The sequence below is a fragment of the Macaca mulatta genome, chromosome 11, assembly GCF_049350105.2.
Source record: "Macaca mulatta isolate MMU2019108-1 chromosome 11, T2T-MMU8v2.0, whole genome shotgun sequence".
Lineage (NCBI taxonomy): Eukaryota > Metazoa > Chordata > Mammalia > Primates > Cercopithecidae > Macaca > Macaca mulatta.
In genome coordinates this window covers 52,457,557-52,474,172 of record NC_133416.1, presented here as the reverse complement: position 1 = coordinate 52,474,172, position 16,616 = coordinate 52,457,557, and the positions used below count along the sequence as shown (strand labels likewise).

The 16,616-nt window shown below is 39.4% G+C and overlaps 1 protein-coding gene across 5 annotated transcripts in view; it reads right to left on the bottom strand.

Annotated features, from left to right (window-relative positions):
* Positions 1-518: 518 nt before the first annotated feature.
* The window catches only part of ANO6 (anoctamin 6), a 215,940-nt gene continuing 199,842 nt past the window's right edge, over positions 519-16,616 (bottom strand). For all 5 annotated transcript variants that reach the window (XM_001092876.5, XM_002798540.4, XM_077953929.1 and 2 more), the window contains 4 exons: positions 16,356-16,561; positions 11,980-12,182; positions 10,198-10,303; positions 519-3,718 (listed from right to left, as the gene is read on the bottom strand). In XM_001092876.5, the coding sequence (XP_001092876.2) occupies positions 3,512-3,718; positions 10,198-10,303; positions 11,980-12,182; positions 16,356-16,561 (722 nt within the window). In that variant the 3' untranslated portion in view covers positions 519-3,511. The remainder of the gene's footprint in view (positions 3,719-10,197; positions 10,304-11,979; positions 12,183-16,355; positions 16,562-16,616) is intronic.

Below are 16,616 nucleotides of genomic sequence, written 5' to 3'. Positions count from 1 at the left end.
ATTTACATATTGTCTCAGTAATGAAGGGGTGACAGGGAACACAACCGTTTGGGAAAGGTGTCCTACAGAGAGAAGGCAGCAAGAGAAAGAGGTTTCTAGTTTTGCCAGTTACGTGCTCTGGGTCACTATTGGTCATATAACAACTATTTTAGAAAGGAAATGAATGGAATATGCTACATTTATAAATGCTATGGCAGATATTTTAACACATTTCATTAACCTAGTAGGTGAAACCGAACATTATTCAAAAGTCTGGTAAAAAGTGGTAAAATTTGCTAGATTGACAAAAAGAATAGGATTTGGCTGAGTTTAATAACTACCTTTTCTAACCTGTAACCTTAATACACTGAATATAATTTTTAAAAATCCAAAGCAAATCTCTGAAGTGAAGCCTGTGAAAAACCGACATAAAAGCATACATTTATCTAAGGGATACACAACTGGCCACTAGTAAATAGCAGATATATATTTGTTCTCTTCCTTAAAAACATTAAGACAATATAGAATAGACCATACTATTGTTTGTAAAAATGAATTTATTAAAATGCTCATAATTATAAAAGAATATTAAAATGCACAGAAATGAACATTAATTACAAACTTTACATCTTATGCCACAATGTATGAAAAGCATCATGAATAGTTCTACTTCACTTAAGCTGCTCATACATTTTTACCTCCTCAAACATAATTATGAACATAAAATGGTACAAGAAGTGTTTCAACAAGAGTACATTCTGACCCCCTATTGTGAATTAATGTTTTATGAAATTCAAGACACACATGCAATAAAAAAGGGAAGACTTTGGTGACAGTTTACAAGATGGCCTTGTTTATTTTTAAAGTAAAAATGATAGCTTTCCCTTTCTAACGACATACAGCTAAATTATCTGAGGGATGTTTAATGAAAAATCCCCTGAGTATTTGGCCTAATGTTTCAATATGCTAAAATTCACAGGCAATACAAAAGGATATAAAGCTCAGTTTCTCTAGTGGTTAACACTGGACAGGCTGAGGGCCAGATTCTCCCTCTTCACAGGTCCACTGCCACACCCATCAATTTCCCCAGGGCTGCTGCCTCTGAAGCCACTTACAGATGCAGCCACCATTGTCGGCAGACACAGCTCCCTGCTTTTCTTCATCACTGCAAGTCAGCCCTGGACTCACTAACACTGTGGATGGCATGGGGAAACGACCCTGCATCTCCACTACAACTTTGCTCTTTTGGGCATCTTAACAGTGTCAGATATTACATTTGGTGCTTTTAAATATGTAGAGGGTTTTGTTCCCTCCTGTCCACAGCAGCGCATGTAATCTATGAAGAGGATTTTCTCTGCTGGGGCTATGAAAACAAATGCACATTTCTTTTAAGTTCTATCATACATACAGGAGATAAGGTAAAAACATTTCCTTTTCTATGCTGACATACATGGCGAGTAACTGCCAAATTTAAACACAAGGAGATAGCCACACACTTCAGAGAAGAGGTAATAGAGAGGAAGTGACACCCGCTTCTAGAAGCAGTATCTCAGAAGTGAAGAGAGGAACAGTGGCACTCCCATCTTGGCTGCGAATGAGAAAGAGTTTCCTTCAGTGGGAAGAAATTCATTTCTCCATCTCTGTGCAGTCAGACCTCATGTGGCCTGTTTTGAACTCTGACTACATCATTAACATGATCAAGAGAGACAGTGAAATGGTGTCCCTGATCCATTAAGACAATTCAAAAGCTGAGAATACTGCTTTGATGGATCCTACATAAATACTTAAAAATCATTCATGGCAGGTATTTGAAATCAGGACCTAGAGTTAAGCTGCTTTTTTGTAAAAAGCCTCTAAAATCTGAGTTTCCTGTTGCTGCTAGGATTCTGATAGGTTGGCTCCTCTGGCATTTAACAGCATCCCAGTGAGGCCCATGCAGCATGACCACGATGCAAATCACCTCCCTCTCCTGCACCCAGCACTGACCTGTTACCAGTAGGGGTGAGAGGGCCTGGCTCCCTGTCTTTTCCAGAGTGCCCAGGAGGCCCGACACTTACAAGGCAATAACGTGAAGTAGACTGCTAGGCTGAACAAAAGTGAGGGGGCAAGACGTGCATGGCAGGACAGGAGTGCAGCAGGAAGTAATCTCCAGATAATGGTAGGGTTTGTGACCAAACCATTTTCCTTTATTACTCTTAACTGCCTGATTGACTCTAGAGGAGGCCAAAAAATCAGATCTAATCTAGAGTCTCTTTACTTGATGATGAATAATCTTGGTATATTCCTGTCTCTAGTACAATCGGACAGTTACACCAAATTACTGGGCCCAGAATAACAGGATGGAGGATGCAAGGAAGCCACATTCTTTATGGCAGAGACTTTGGTGTGTTGATCACTTTGGCATATAGAAATAAGCCAAGTCCTACAGACTCCTTGACAAAAGGCACTCCCCACCCAGTGACCACAATGGGGGCACTTGCTGTTTCTGCCCATGCACACAGTCATGCCACAATGGCTGTGTAGTGAGCCATTCGCAAAGGCAGCTGGTGATGTGTAATACTGCACCTTCTGTATCTAATGAATAAAAGTCAACTGGTAGAAAATTGATGGGCTTATCTTTTCCAGACAATTACGTTGATAAAAATGTAATTTTAATCATGTGATATCACTGTTTTCCAAGAAACTACACATCTTTAGAAAAGATAAATTAATTATGCAGATCAACATGAGTTAAAATGCTGTTTGAATCTGTAACTTTCCCTACTTTTGTCATTTTATTCCCTTGAGATCTGCAAAGCAGTCAACATTGATTAGGCACGGGACCTCCTAGAAGGGCTCCTGGAAGATAAAAAGTGTCATTGTGGATTAGGACAAATACGCTTCAAAACCTTGCTATCTTCATTCCAACGTACTACAAGTATTTTTTTGAGATGGAAAGACATGTTCAAATGAAGACTGAAACTATTTCCTCTGATTAACTGAGGTTTCCTTTCTGGAGGTATTGATAATACACCTAACTATTGTGAATCCTTGAGTCTAGTTAGCTATTTTTAATCACAGGAAAGCTATTAAATCTATAATGATGGTACTGCAAGGAAAAGATGACCCTGGAACAGTTCTAGCAAAGTGAAGAAATAAAACATGGCCTGAAAATAAAGGAGATCATGCGCCTGAGATCATGCGCCTGAGAATAGAAATCAAAGTAATCAAATAGAAAAAAAAGAATCCATTCTACTTTAGAAGGGGTGGTTTTTAAGCACACTAAGGGACTTTTTCTGTAAAATTCCAATTTATCAGAAAAAGGTAACATTTAGGTTTTCCAGGTGATAAGTTTTATGCCCTTCATGATCTAAGTTTTACATTTTCCAGTTTCTGCATCGCTAGCTGAAACTGAAAAATAATACAGGTGGAAATGGCAATAGTTAAGACTCGTATTTGCCAAAGTGATTTAACTTAAACATTCTCATTAGTGATTCCTAATATATTTTGACAGAGCTAAATTCCTTAAAGTGCTTCTCAGAACATAAAGCTCTTATTCTAATTTTGGTCGTAAATTGTTATCTACTGCTTCTATCATCCGTTCAGCTATCACCCCCATATTTTTCGTCATATCTTTGAGGTGATTCTCATGAAGAAGCTTTTGGGTTAGGTATTTTTCTCTCTGGATCTTGCTCTTCGTGCGTTTTGATACATCGGGAATTGCATATGAAATGAAAAATTTCACAGAGTAGATGACGTGCTGGGGGAGAGAAGAAGAAAAATATCACTCACAAAGAAATGGAGGAGAACACCGAGTTCCTTTCATTCTTGCTTCTCATTATGGCAGTTTAACTGGACAAGGCAGTGGATATTTTACACACACATCCAACCACTAATGCCATCGTGTCTAATCAATAGTGTGGCTCTGTCTAGCAGTTACTGTTACTTTCTACAGATAAATAATACTATGTGATATGTAGAAAAGTATATACACACACATATAATGGTTATAAAGGATAAAGAAAAAATAAATACCCCAAAAAACCACCATTAAACTTAAAAACTAGAATGTTGATAATGCTGTTGTATTTTGTGTCTCTTTTTCTAATGGCCCTGCACTTCTGCTAAAGTCAATGCTATCATATCTGTACAAGTGTATGTGTATCATTCTCATTTATTTTTTAAAAAGTTTGACAAAATATGTATATAGACCCCCAAAATATAGTCTTGCTTGACTTCACCTTTATGATCTGCATGCAGTCTTTTGGAAATTATTTTCTTTTGTTTTGGATCAGGTTCTCACTCTGTCACCCAGGCTGGAGTGCAGTGGCGTGATCATAGCTCACTGAAGCCTCCTACTCCTGGGTTCAAGTGATCCATGTGCATGCCACCATGCCTGGCTACTTTTAAAATTTCTTTGTAGAGACAGGGTCCCGCTATGTTGCCCAGGCTGGTCTCAAACTCCTGTCCTCAAGCAATCCTCCCAACTTGGCCTTCCAAAGCACTAGGATTACAGGCTTGGGCCACCACACCAGGCTGCTTTTTGTTCAAAAGTATTGCCTAAAATTCATCAATGTTGGCCGGGCGCGGTGGCTCACGCCTGTAATCCCAGCACTTTGGGAGGCTGAGGAGGGTGGATCACCTGAGGTCGGGAGTTCAAGACCAGCCTGACCAACATGGAGAAACCCCGTCTCTACTAAAAATACAAAAATTAGCCAGGCATGGTGGCGCATGCCTGTAATCCCAGCTACTCGAGAGGCTGAGGCAGGAGAATCGCTTGAACCTGGGAGGCGGAGGTTGCAGTGAGCTGAGATCACGCCATTGCACTCCAGTCTGGGCAAAAAGAGTGAAACTCTGTCTCAAAAAAAAAAAAAAAAAAAAAAAAGATTTATCAGTGTTATTCTATAAAACTTATAAAACTAGTCCATTAATTTTCACTGCTGTGTAATATTCTTCTGTGTGAATACACTATAATTTATTTGTTCCCCTATGAACAGGCATTGAGATTGTTTCCAGTTTTCGTTTTAGGAACAAGGCTGCTGTGAACATTACTGTGCTGGAATCCTAGATATCTGCAAATTTCTCAAGAGTGTGGACCTAGGAGTGGGACTGCTGAGACTCTGTCATGTGAATGTTCCATTTTATAAGAGGATATCAAAACATTTTCCAAAGCAGGTATACCAACTTACACTCCCACAGCAGTGACAGTTTCAGTTGCTCTACATCCTTGCCAGCACTTGGTATCATCAAACTTTTTTTTTTTTTCTTTTTTTGAGACAGAGTCTCACTGTCATCCAGGCTTGAATGCAGTGGTGCGATCTTGGCCCACTGCAGCCTCCATCTCCCGGGTTCAAGCGATTCTCCTGCCTCAGCCACCTGAGTAGCTGGGATTACAGGTACCTGCCACCACGCCCAGCTAATTAGCTAATTTTGGGTTTTGCCATGTTGCTCAGGCTGGATCAGACTTTTTTTTTTTTTTTAAAAAAAACCAACTTAGTGATTATGAAATGGACTTTCCCTTTGGTCTTACTCTGCATTTCCCTGATTACCAATGAGGCTAAATACCTTTTCATTTTTTAATTTATCAATAAAAAATCTCTGACCTAGCAAGGGGAGAGAGATAATATAAGCATAATTAAAAACAAATTATTCATGGTGTTAAAAAGTGATGAGTACTATGAAGAGATTCTTCTGCAGATTAGTCTGGATATGCCTAAGTGAGCAAACACTTTGAGGTGAGGGAACAAGCCCTGCAGATACCAGAAGGAAAGACATTCTAGGCAAAGGGAATAGCTAATGCAGAGCTGGTTTGGAGGAAACCTCCAGAGTGCATTCAAGAAAAGGCAAAGATGGTGCGGAGTAGGTGAGGAGGAGAGAAATGATGTCTGAGGGGCACTGGGGCATGGCTGGATCCATGAGGCCTTGTGTGCCACTGTGAGGACTCTGGCTCTGACTCTGAGTAAGAGAGGAAGACAAGAGCAAGCCCAGCTAGGAGACTCTGGTCCTAATCCAGGCAAAAAAATGACAGTGGCTCTGACCTGGTGGTAGCAGCATAGTTGGTCTGAAGTGCTCACTGATATATTTTCAAAGGAAAAGCCAACCAGATTGGATATAGCATAAGGGTTCCAGGGACTCTAACCTGAGCAGTATTGAGATGGAGTTGCCATAATCAAGAGGGAAATACTGTGGATGGGAGAGATTTTGAGCTGGGTTGGGAGAACATTTGAAGTGAATGGAGGAAAATATAGGCATGTGGGGCAGTAGATGTGAGACATCTCTGTTAGGCATTCAAGCAGACAGAAAGAAAGAATCCAGGTAGGCCATTGGATTCATGGGTGGAGTTCAGGAGAGGTGTGCTCTGGAAACAACCATTTTAAGGTCCTTTTAGCATACAGATGGTATTTAGAGCCAACAGACTCCAGGAGATCATCAAGAGGCCAAGGAGAGAGAAAAGAAGACAACCAAGGGATGAGTCCCAGGATCACTAAAGAATAAAGTACTGGCATAGAACCTGAGGTGGAATGGCCAGGGACGCAGGAGGAAAGCGTATTTTCCTAGGAGCCCAGTGAGGAGGAGTTTCCAGGGGTAAGTGATGAGGAAAATCTGAAGTCAGATTTTCTGTGAAATTTTGACTCAGATTTTTGCTGAGTCAAAAGTTGCTAAGTCAGGTGAGGGGAGGGTGGAGAAGTGGTGGCTGCTGGTAACTGGCAAGAGCAGCTTCAGTGAAGTGGAGGGGGTGAAAGCATGACAGAAAGACAGAGGAATCAAGGACAGCATGAGTATTGGCAACTCATTCAACGGCGCTGGCCACAAAGAGGAGAAGAGAAGTGAAGCAGGACTGGCGAGGTAAGGACGGAGAGAATTTTGAGATGTGAGAGATATTAGTGTGTTTAGTGATAATGGAAATTATATAGCAAAGGGACAAAGGTTGATGCTGTAGGAAAGAGTTCTTTCATCTGTTTCTGAGGTAGGGAATATTTATAGATATGTGGAATTTCTCTGTTATGTCACCCTTGCATTTCCAGGTTAAAGCCTGGTGGTGTGATGTTATCTTTTTAAAATATATCTCTAGATTCAGATTTGTACATTTTTAAAAAATTTTGCGTAAAGGTATACAACATGATGTTGTAAGACACATGTACGTAGTGAGTCCTCAACATCATCGACAGGTTCTTGGAAACTGCAACTCCAGGTCCTCGAACAACATCATTTCCTTCAATGTTGTTTCATTACAGCATTGATGAGAAAAAACACTGGTTTTGGTAGATGTTGTTATCTTAAAGTCATGGTTTCCAAGAGCCTAATGAGGATGTTAAGTGAGGACTTACTCTATAGTGGAACAAATTAACATGTCCATCATTTCACTTTACACATCTTAGATCTTTGCATCTATGTAATGAACAGGGTTGGCTTTATTTTCCTTTCTCTCTTCTTGTCTGATTTTAGGATTTAGGCTACTCTTAGCCTCACCAAATGAGTTGGAGAGTATTTCCTCTTTCTGATACTGAAGGCATTTGTATAGGATTGAAATGATCTGTTTTAAAAAGTTTCGTATCACTCTCCAATAAAAACCACATGGTCTGGTGTTTTCATTGCAGAAAGATTTCAAACTTCTGCTGTAATTTAAGGTTTATAGCTACCTTCTTTAGCATTCTGGAGATAGACTACTCTCTTGGCTTCCGTTGTTACTGTTAAAAAGTCTACTCCCATTCTCGCTTTAGTTTTCTCTGTTAGTCATCAGTTTTTTTCCTCTGGTTACTTCCAAGGTTGTATTTTTGGTGTGCTGCATTTTCCTTCTAATATGTGTAAGTGGATTTCTTTATTCTGCTTGATACATGTCATGCTTTCTGATCTGTGAACTCTTTCATCTCTTTAATCCATTTTCTGCTTCTTTCATTTTTTTAAGTTAGTATTTCTCATTCTTCCATATCACTTAGCATTTTTTTTTCATATTTTCTATTTTCTTATCTCCCTGCGATGTATCAGGAGTAATTTTTTCAGACCTATCTTCCAATTCACAAATTCTTTCTTCAGAGTTGCCTAAACTTTTGTTTCATCCATGTTATTTCTTTTTTTCATTTCACCAATGATTTAATTTCTAGAAGTTCCATTTAGTTTTTTCAAAATTGCCTTATAATTTTTTTTTTTAGTTTCTTGCTCTTTTAAAATTCTACCCAAAATTATTTAAATATTTTCACATACAGTTAATTTATATTCCTTATCTGACAGTTCAAACAAACCCTTGAGGTTACTGAGAGTCCAAATCAGTTGTTTCTCACACGTTTTTTTTTTTTTTTTTTTAAATCACCTCTTGTTATTGACCATCTTTGTTTGTGTGCTCATATTTGATTAGCTTGATCTGAGAAAAACCTGGGGTCTAAACTGAGGACACTTTTCTCCAGAAAAGAAACACACTTCTTTCTACTGAGACAAATGCAGCCCTGTTTTGGGTCTCTGGCTTATCCAGGAATCTCAAGCTCAGTTTTTCCACTTCCCTTCTGAACCAAAGCATGATCTCCTTGAGCTTCAGATGGAGGCACTGATGTGTACCAGCTTGCTCTCTGAGCCCTCCAGCACTACAGGGAATTTCTGTTATATCACCCTTGCATAACATAACCCTGCTCACTGCCCTATTACAGCCCATCACTTAGGCCGGGTGCAGTGGCTCATGCCTGTAATCCCAGCACTTTGGGAGGCCAAGGAGGGCGGACCACTTGAGGTCAGGAGTTCAAGACCAGCCTGGCCAATATGGTGAAACCCCGTCTCTACTAAAAATATACAATTAGCCAGGCATGGTAGCATGCACCTGTAGTCCCAGGTACTTGGGAGGCTGAGGCAGGAGAATCGGCTAAACCCGGGTGGCAGAAGTTGCAGTGAGCTAAGATCATGGCACCGCACTCCAGCCTGTGTGACAGAGTGAGACTCCGTCTCTTAAAAAAAAAAGAAAAGCCCATCACCTAATTTTCCCTCTCTCTGTAGATTCTCTTCCCTTCCAGTGAGCTCAGAAATGCAAAGGAATTATCAAGCTGGCTCTAGAAGTTTTGCAGTGGGGATGGTCCACTGCATATGTAAAGACAATTAAATGATCTACCACAATATCAAAAGCAGAGGGCCAATCACTTCATCAACTACATGTTTGAATAGAAACTTGTGACTCCTGCTGATATATCACATACTGTACTTGAGAAAGCCACTTACGATGGTGAACTAACCATGAGTTACTTGTCTTCCCTGTTTAATGTTTGGTAGCTACTTGAAAAAAAAAAAAAAAAAAAAAAAAAAAACTAGTATAAGTACCAAAAAGCCAGGGAGTCTACCCCACTTCTTCTCTGCTGAGTGGTTTTATTCAGAGCAAATGAAATCCACCTGCCTCAGCCCCTCTTGCTGCTAAGAAAACCACATGCTATAGTTCTGGTCAATGAGATGTAGGTGGAAGTCCACGGTAGGGGCTTCTGGCAAAGCATTCTTTCCTGACAAAAAGGACTGGATATGGTTAGCATTGCCCTTCTTCCTGCTTTGCATGTAATTTGTTATCTGGAATTTCAGCAGCCATAAGGGGACACATATATGAGAGCAAATCCAAGAACTGGATATACTGCTTCCATCAGTGAACTGGTATTGACTGATTCAGGAGCAACCACATACTTTCGTGAACTCTGTTATGTGGGTTGGAGGGAGGGGAATCAACCTTATTTAAGCCACCATAGACTGCGTTTTCTGTTTCTTGCAGCTTAAATACAATCCTATCGACCATACCAATTAAGTAACCTCTGATACTTTATAATTTGGCAGTAGTTAATTCACTCTGCATAGGAAGCATAGTTGGCTACATCAATTACAAATTTATAGTTGCCTTAGTCATTTTTCAGAGCTGGTCAATTTCAAACTCTCCCAGCAGTAAAAGTTTCTCACAGGCAGAGATCACATCATCTTACTCATCTTGAATAAGCCCTTTCACAGCCCAACATGCTGCCCAGTGCCCTAAATTTTAAAAAGTTAGTAAAGAATGATATTGAATCCCTTTTACATATAACATGCTTTTAAAGTTTAAAAGCAGATAATGCTCTCGTTAATGAAGTTGTTTGAATATTTTCAGGTCAAAACCGATTAACATATTTCCTAAAATATTAGCAAGTGATAAGAAGGTATCATACATGTTAAGTATGGAGTTGGCAACATTTAATGGAAGGTCTGCAAATACACATCCTTATAAACTGTTTGAAAGCATACTTTTCCTACCTCCATGACAATGATGAAAGCCAGCTTGGCTGCAATCACATGCCAATAGTAGATGTTGTGTTTATACTCCTGGGGGTGTCCAGGTGGGTATCGGAAATCACGATACCTGAAAACGAAATGGAGACATATTGGGAGACAAATCTTTTTGACTGAATACTGTAAACAAAGGCCCCATTTAAAAAGAAGTCATGGCCAGGTGCAGTGGCTCATGCCTGTAATCCTAGCACTTTGGGAGGCCGAGGCATGTGGATCACTTGAGGCCAGAAGTGCGAGACCAGCCTGGCCAATGTGGCGAAACCCCATCTCTACTAAAAATACAAAAATTAGCCAGGTGTGGTGGCACGCGCTTGTAATCCCAGCTATTCCGGTGGCTGAGGCATGAAAATTGCTTGAACCCGGGAGGTGGAGGTTGCAGGGAGCTGATATGGCGTCACTGCACTCCTGTCTGGGCAACAGAGCAGGACTCTGTCTCAAAAAATTAAAAAAAAAAAAGTAGAGGTCATATTTGATTCAATGCTCTTTTAAACTGGACATCACATACATTTTCTCTTAAAGCTCAATTTGGTAACAAAGCCCCAAAATAACTACAGTTATATCTCATTTAATATTTAATCAGAGAATGATGGTAATAACAGGGTCCATCTTTGTAGAAAATAACCCATCTTTATAAAAGAACTAAAGTTTTAAATTTTTTCTCCCAACATTTATCCCTGTTTTCTCAAAACAATTCCTGTTTAAGGGATCATGTTTATAAATTTATTTATATAATGGTATCATCAGGGTTCATTCAGCTATGGGACTCTCTCTCCTCATACAGAGTACTATCTGCTTGCTATAATTTTTTACCTAATTCTTGTCAGATATCAACTGTTAACTGCTGTTGGTGTATCTTCCTCAGGTAGTACATATCTAATTTTATGCCTGTAAGCTATTAAACCTAGAAGAGTTTAATTTCTGATTAGAATTGTGGAAAGTAAGAATAAGGAGATTCAATACAGAATTGTAAAGAGGCTCCACTAGGTGTAACACAAACATTTATTTTGGGCTTATTTCTGGTTTCCTGGTTGCATTATTGAGAATTTGAGTTGGTGAAGGCTTTGAGGAGTTGGACTAAATAAACTTTAAAGCCTCTTGTTTTAGGTGAAACTCTATGATCCAGGAAAAAAGGTCAATGACCTACGGTTCACAAACTATCAATTGGTAATTTACCTGGTACATACTGTCCACTGTTGAACTCACCAGCCATTAAAATCGATGGAGAGAGTTTTGGAATATTTTTAGATAATACTGTTCAGCTGAGTATTTACATCTCTTCTCTCTGTATGCCCCTGTTATGTGAGGTGCTAGTTTGCCATCATTCAATATCTTCAGATTGTGCTTGAATAACACAACAGTATTAACAACTGAATTATCTTTGTTCTGGGACCTCTTGAAGTTTCTCTATTTCTATGACTTTTCTTTGGAATCAATCTCCCTGTAATCCTTTGAAACTCTCATCTTTAAATCTTTATGGTTTGGTCTGAAAGTTCTACCCCTAGTCTTCATTAACTTTTTAATAAATATACATACATATACATTTTCTGAGTTTCACTCAAGAGAAAGCTATGGGGAAAAAATGTCTCTAGCAGCTTGATTTAAATGACACCAAAGCACCCAGTTGATCCTGAAGTTATAAAGAAATAAAAATTAAATAATTAAAAAATGACACCAAACAGAATTAAGTCACAAGAAAACCCCTTTTAAAGATGAAGTGCGTTTTTAAACAAGTAAAGCAGAACTTGCCTGCATGTGGTATGGTTACCCAGCTCAGAGTATGGGTTTCCCTTGCTTTTGTTTTTGAAGTCTGCAACTTTGAAGATGGAGAGAGTGTTGTTGATGTACCCTTCCATGGTGTAGGAAGTGTGGTCCCCATAGGGAGGGACGGAGAAGGACCAGTAGTACACTAGGCGGGGGATCATGTCCGATGTGAAAGCAATGATCATGGCCTATTTTGGGAGAAAAACAACAAAAAGTGAAAATGAAGTTATGGTTTTTTGTTTGGTTTTTTGCTTTTGAGATGGAGTCTTGCTCTTGTTGCCCAGGCTGGAGTGCAATGGCATGATCTTGGCTCACTGCAACCTCCGCCTCCTGGGTTCAAGCAATTCTCCTGCCTCAGACTTCTGAGTAGCTGGGATTACAGGCACGTGCCAACAAGCCCGGCTAAGTTTTATACTTTTAGTAGAGACAGAGTTTTGTCATGTTGGCCAGGCCAGTCTTGAACTCCTGGCCTCAGGTGATCCGCTCGCCTCAGCCTCCCAAAGTGCTGGGATTACAGGCATGAGCCACCCCCTCCGGCCGAAGTTATAGTTTTTATAGGTCAGGTTAACAAATATGGCAGATTTACTATTTTCATCATGTTGATTTTTTTTTTTTAAAGATTCAGAAATCTTAATTCTTTCTTAACTGCAAAATATATGCAGATAGTGAGATAGGATCTTGTTCTGTTGTCCAGGCTGGAGTGCACTGGCATGACCATAGCTCACTGTAACCTCAAACTCCTTGGCTCAAGTGATCCTCCTGAGTAGTTAGAATTACAGGTGCACTCCACTCTGCCTGGCTAATCTTTAAACATTTTTTGTAGAGATGGGTTCTTACTATGTTGTCTAGCCTAGTCTGGAACTCCTGGCCTCAAGCAATTCTCTCAGCCTCTCTGAGTGCTGGCATTATAGGCATGAGCCACTGACCTCAGCCTAGAAGACTTGCACATGTAATCAGAGTCAATGTTATGAAAATAATCCAGCTTTATATAATTGATTTTAGCACTTGCTTTTCATAAACACAATGTAAACTGCATGTTTTCCTGGATCTAAATTTAAATAATGACCTCTAAAGTTCACTTTTTTCCTGTATAGTATTTTGACTTGTTTAGATAAGTCAAACCATGACCTGATTTGCTTTAAACCCTCAGTACATGGTTATGTTCGTTGCTTCATTAGAGTGTGAGCATTTATTAATTTTAGCAAAATTTGGGTAGCAGAAAGAATTATACTGGGGTTGTCCCATTCATAGTCAAATAATAATGTCTGTTTAGTTTGATCTAGTATCTAAGTCTCTCAACTTCAAAAAGATTAAGTGGATGAAGTTATGAAAATTATAAATTAAACAACAACATACAGAAAATTTAGTATGTTCCTAGATAAAAGGAGTAAACATGGGCCAGTCATAAACCTGTGTGTCAGAGAGACATGTATTAGGAGGTAAAGCTATTATGAATTACATGAATTTTCTCTAAAATTCTTTAATTTGGGCTTTAAACTCTCCAGTTTGTAAAACTGGTTTGAACGAAGGAGAAAGGATTTGACTTTAAACCAAATTCTATGTGAATAAAATAGCTAAATGATTGTCACTGATGAGGCAGAAAAGCAGACGTGTTTTTGGCTTAACATGATTTTTAATAGTATTCATTTGAACGTATGGTTTAGACACAGTGAGACCACAAACCAAATCTCAGGCAAAGCAAGAAAAAACAATTAAGGGGCTTTTCTATTGTAAAATTTCCCTCACTAGAACCAGCTTTGTCATTTCCTCTGATGTGAAAAATGTATATATATGAGTGTGTTTCTGCCTGTCAGTACTGGGGAGCCACAAGAATATTTTACCTTTTTTCCCTCAGATTTCAATAGATTAAATTTTGCTATTATCATTTAACTCAACTATATCTTTTTATAGAATCACTGGCAGATGTGCATCAGGAAGCTACAAAAAATTCCAACACAGAAGATAATTTTATTGTCTTCTGACAAGATACTTTTCTTCCTGAATTGAGCTGCTCTGAGACACATGCTGCAAGAGTACAAATAAATGCAGTGTGCTTCATTTCCCATGCTGTTCTGCACACAGTTTTCCATTTATATAAAAATAAATTAAAATTGGTCTTCAATAACAGATGCTCTGGCATGATACAACAATGTCAATTCAGCTTATTTATTGAACCAGCAGCTTTAAAATGAATGATTTTATACCAAATTCCTGCTTGATGCCCATTCTCATCCTGGTGGTTATTCTCTTTTGGTAGACAGTAGGTTGTGAGATACACACTGGGTGTTTGAGGGAATAAGACACACATTTAATGCTTGCAGACACATAAACAGATGCCTATGTATGTGGATGTATAACTGCTATCTTGGAAGTATAACAAATCCTAATATGGAAAAAGGGATTGCCCATAGTTTAATCAATGTCACAAATCTCATAAGCAGTTTTCCTAGGTTAAGTGATAAGAAAAAGCCATTATTGGATAAGAACCAATAGCACCAATTAGCCGGCATGAGTGTCTATACACACACACAAACTGAGTCGCCTTGGAAACAGCCAATCCTCCATCTGTGCTCATGGAGTGGAGCCATGGCATGGATGCTGGGAAAAGGTACCTAATACAATCAATCCAGAATGCTTGAGGAATAGGGAGAGTTTGAGTCAACTGAATTTTCTGGTTGGTTGAAGGTCAAATAAAAACCCTTTTAGTTTCAAACTTTGTTGCTGAAAATTTTCTTAAAGCACACAAGTCCACGTTCTTGCCCAGCTCAGTGTACTAGAGCATACTGAACATGACAGATTCATTGTTTTATGACCGAGGAACTTGAAAGGCATCACGGCCATTTTTCTAAACATCAGTCTTCATTTTGCAGCACTGTAGATGTTGGAGGTGTGGGGTACCTGGGTGAAAGGAAACTGACATACTCTGGTAGTTGGTTTTTGTGTGCGATTTGCAACTTTCTCCAAATAGTACAGATAGCATGCAATTCAGATATATTTAAGGTTCTGCGGTAGGGATGACAGCTAGGTTCCAGATAACTTGTTTTATTGTATAAAACTGTAACCATATCCAGACAGTGACTACTTTTGGAATTCTTTTGCCTCCAATTGGGGTACCTGTCAGAGTCCTCAGAGTCACTGTTAATAACAATGATGAGTAATGAAGATGATAAAATAACAGCAGCTAACATTCAATAGAAATGAGGCTTCATGCATTAACTCAACGAATTCCCTAATATTGTGGTTGGTATGTACTATTCTTATGATATGCAGTAGGGAAGTAATAATTTTACAAATAATAAAATGGGGCTCTGGAGTGGTAAGGCCTGGCTCAAGATCATGCAGCTACAGTACTGGGAACTGGAGCTCGAGTCTACCTGACTCTAGAGCCCACAATGCTCAGTAACTTCCCTCATCCAGAGCCTAACCTACAGGCACTGCCAACGTCTCCTACAGGCACTGCCAACTTCTGTTGTTTTGGCTGGGGACTCAGGGAAGATGTGGCTTAAGAAAACAAAACTGGGGAATCACTTTGTTAGGGAGGTTCACCTGGGAGTGAGACTGTCAGTGAAATATGGGAGGAAATGGCCCTAGTTTTGGGACACTTCTTGGGAAGGTGTTCCGCTAATGGGATGGCATGAAAATTGCATTGCCTGAGAACTCCCTTGTGGCTGTACATAAAAATGACATGTTCAGATGGCCCATAATCAATGAATACAGGCTGTAAACAACTGAGTTCTGTCCCCTCACAGCTGTGATATATACAGGGCATGAGGCTGCTTCAGCCAATGATCAGAGCATGGCGAGCAAAGACCTAAGGGTGGGGTGGGAAAGGTGATGAAACCTACCCACCTCCCTCCTTTAAGAATTGCTGCTCTGGAGTCAAGGAAGGTAATCAGGAGTGCACACACTGTTTATACTTCACCATCAGAGTTAATATTTTAGGTTGATGCCTTGGAATATGTAGTAAAACAAGGTAGAATGATCTTATTTTAGGGTCCTCAAACTCTAAATGAACAGATTTCTATCCACATTATAAAAAAGCATTTTCTGATAACTCTTTTTATAGTTATGTGAGGATTAAAAGTGTTAGTACTTATCATTACCATATTTCATATTGAATAAAAACTTTAGCAAATGAGCAATAACAGTACCTGTGTAGGCGGTCTTGACAGTTAAAAATAATTATATACAAAATGAAAATACATTTAACAAGTGGTTATATAGAGCAACTATATCGTTTATGTGGATGACAGACTTAGCATGTTCCTCCCATTTTAAAAAACACTAAACATTTGATTCCTTAGGTAGCAAATCTAATGCATCTTCAAGGTCTTTACCCTGTAAAGCTTAGGTCTACTCACATTGGTCACCACAGCCAGAATTGCTATTCCTTGCATGATGGGCTGCCATGCTCCAATGTCCTGGGCTTTCTCTGGTACCAGGCGTCTAAACTGGGTGGTCAGTTTCCATGCGTCCACTCTTATTTCCAATATATTGTTCACGAGAGCCAACAGAGGGGCCAGTGGAAAAGAGGCCACAAATAAGGTGACGAACCCAAACTGAATAACTGTCAATGGAATGGACACACATCATGGAGTGGTGGTGGATGGAAGGACAACATA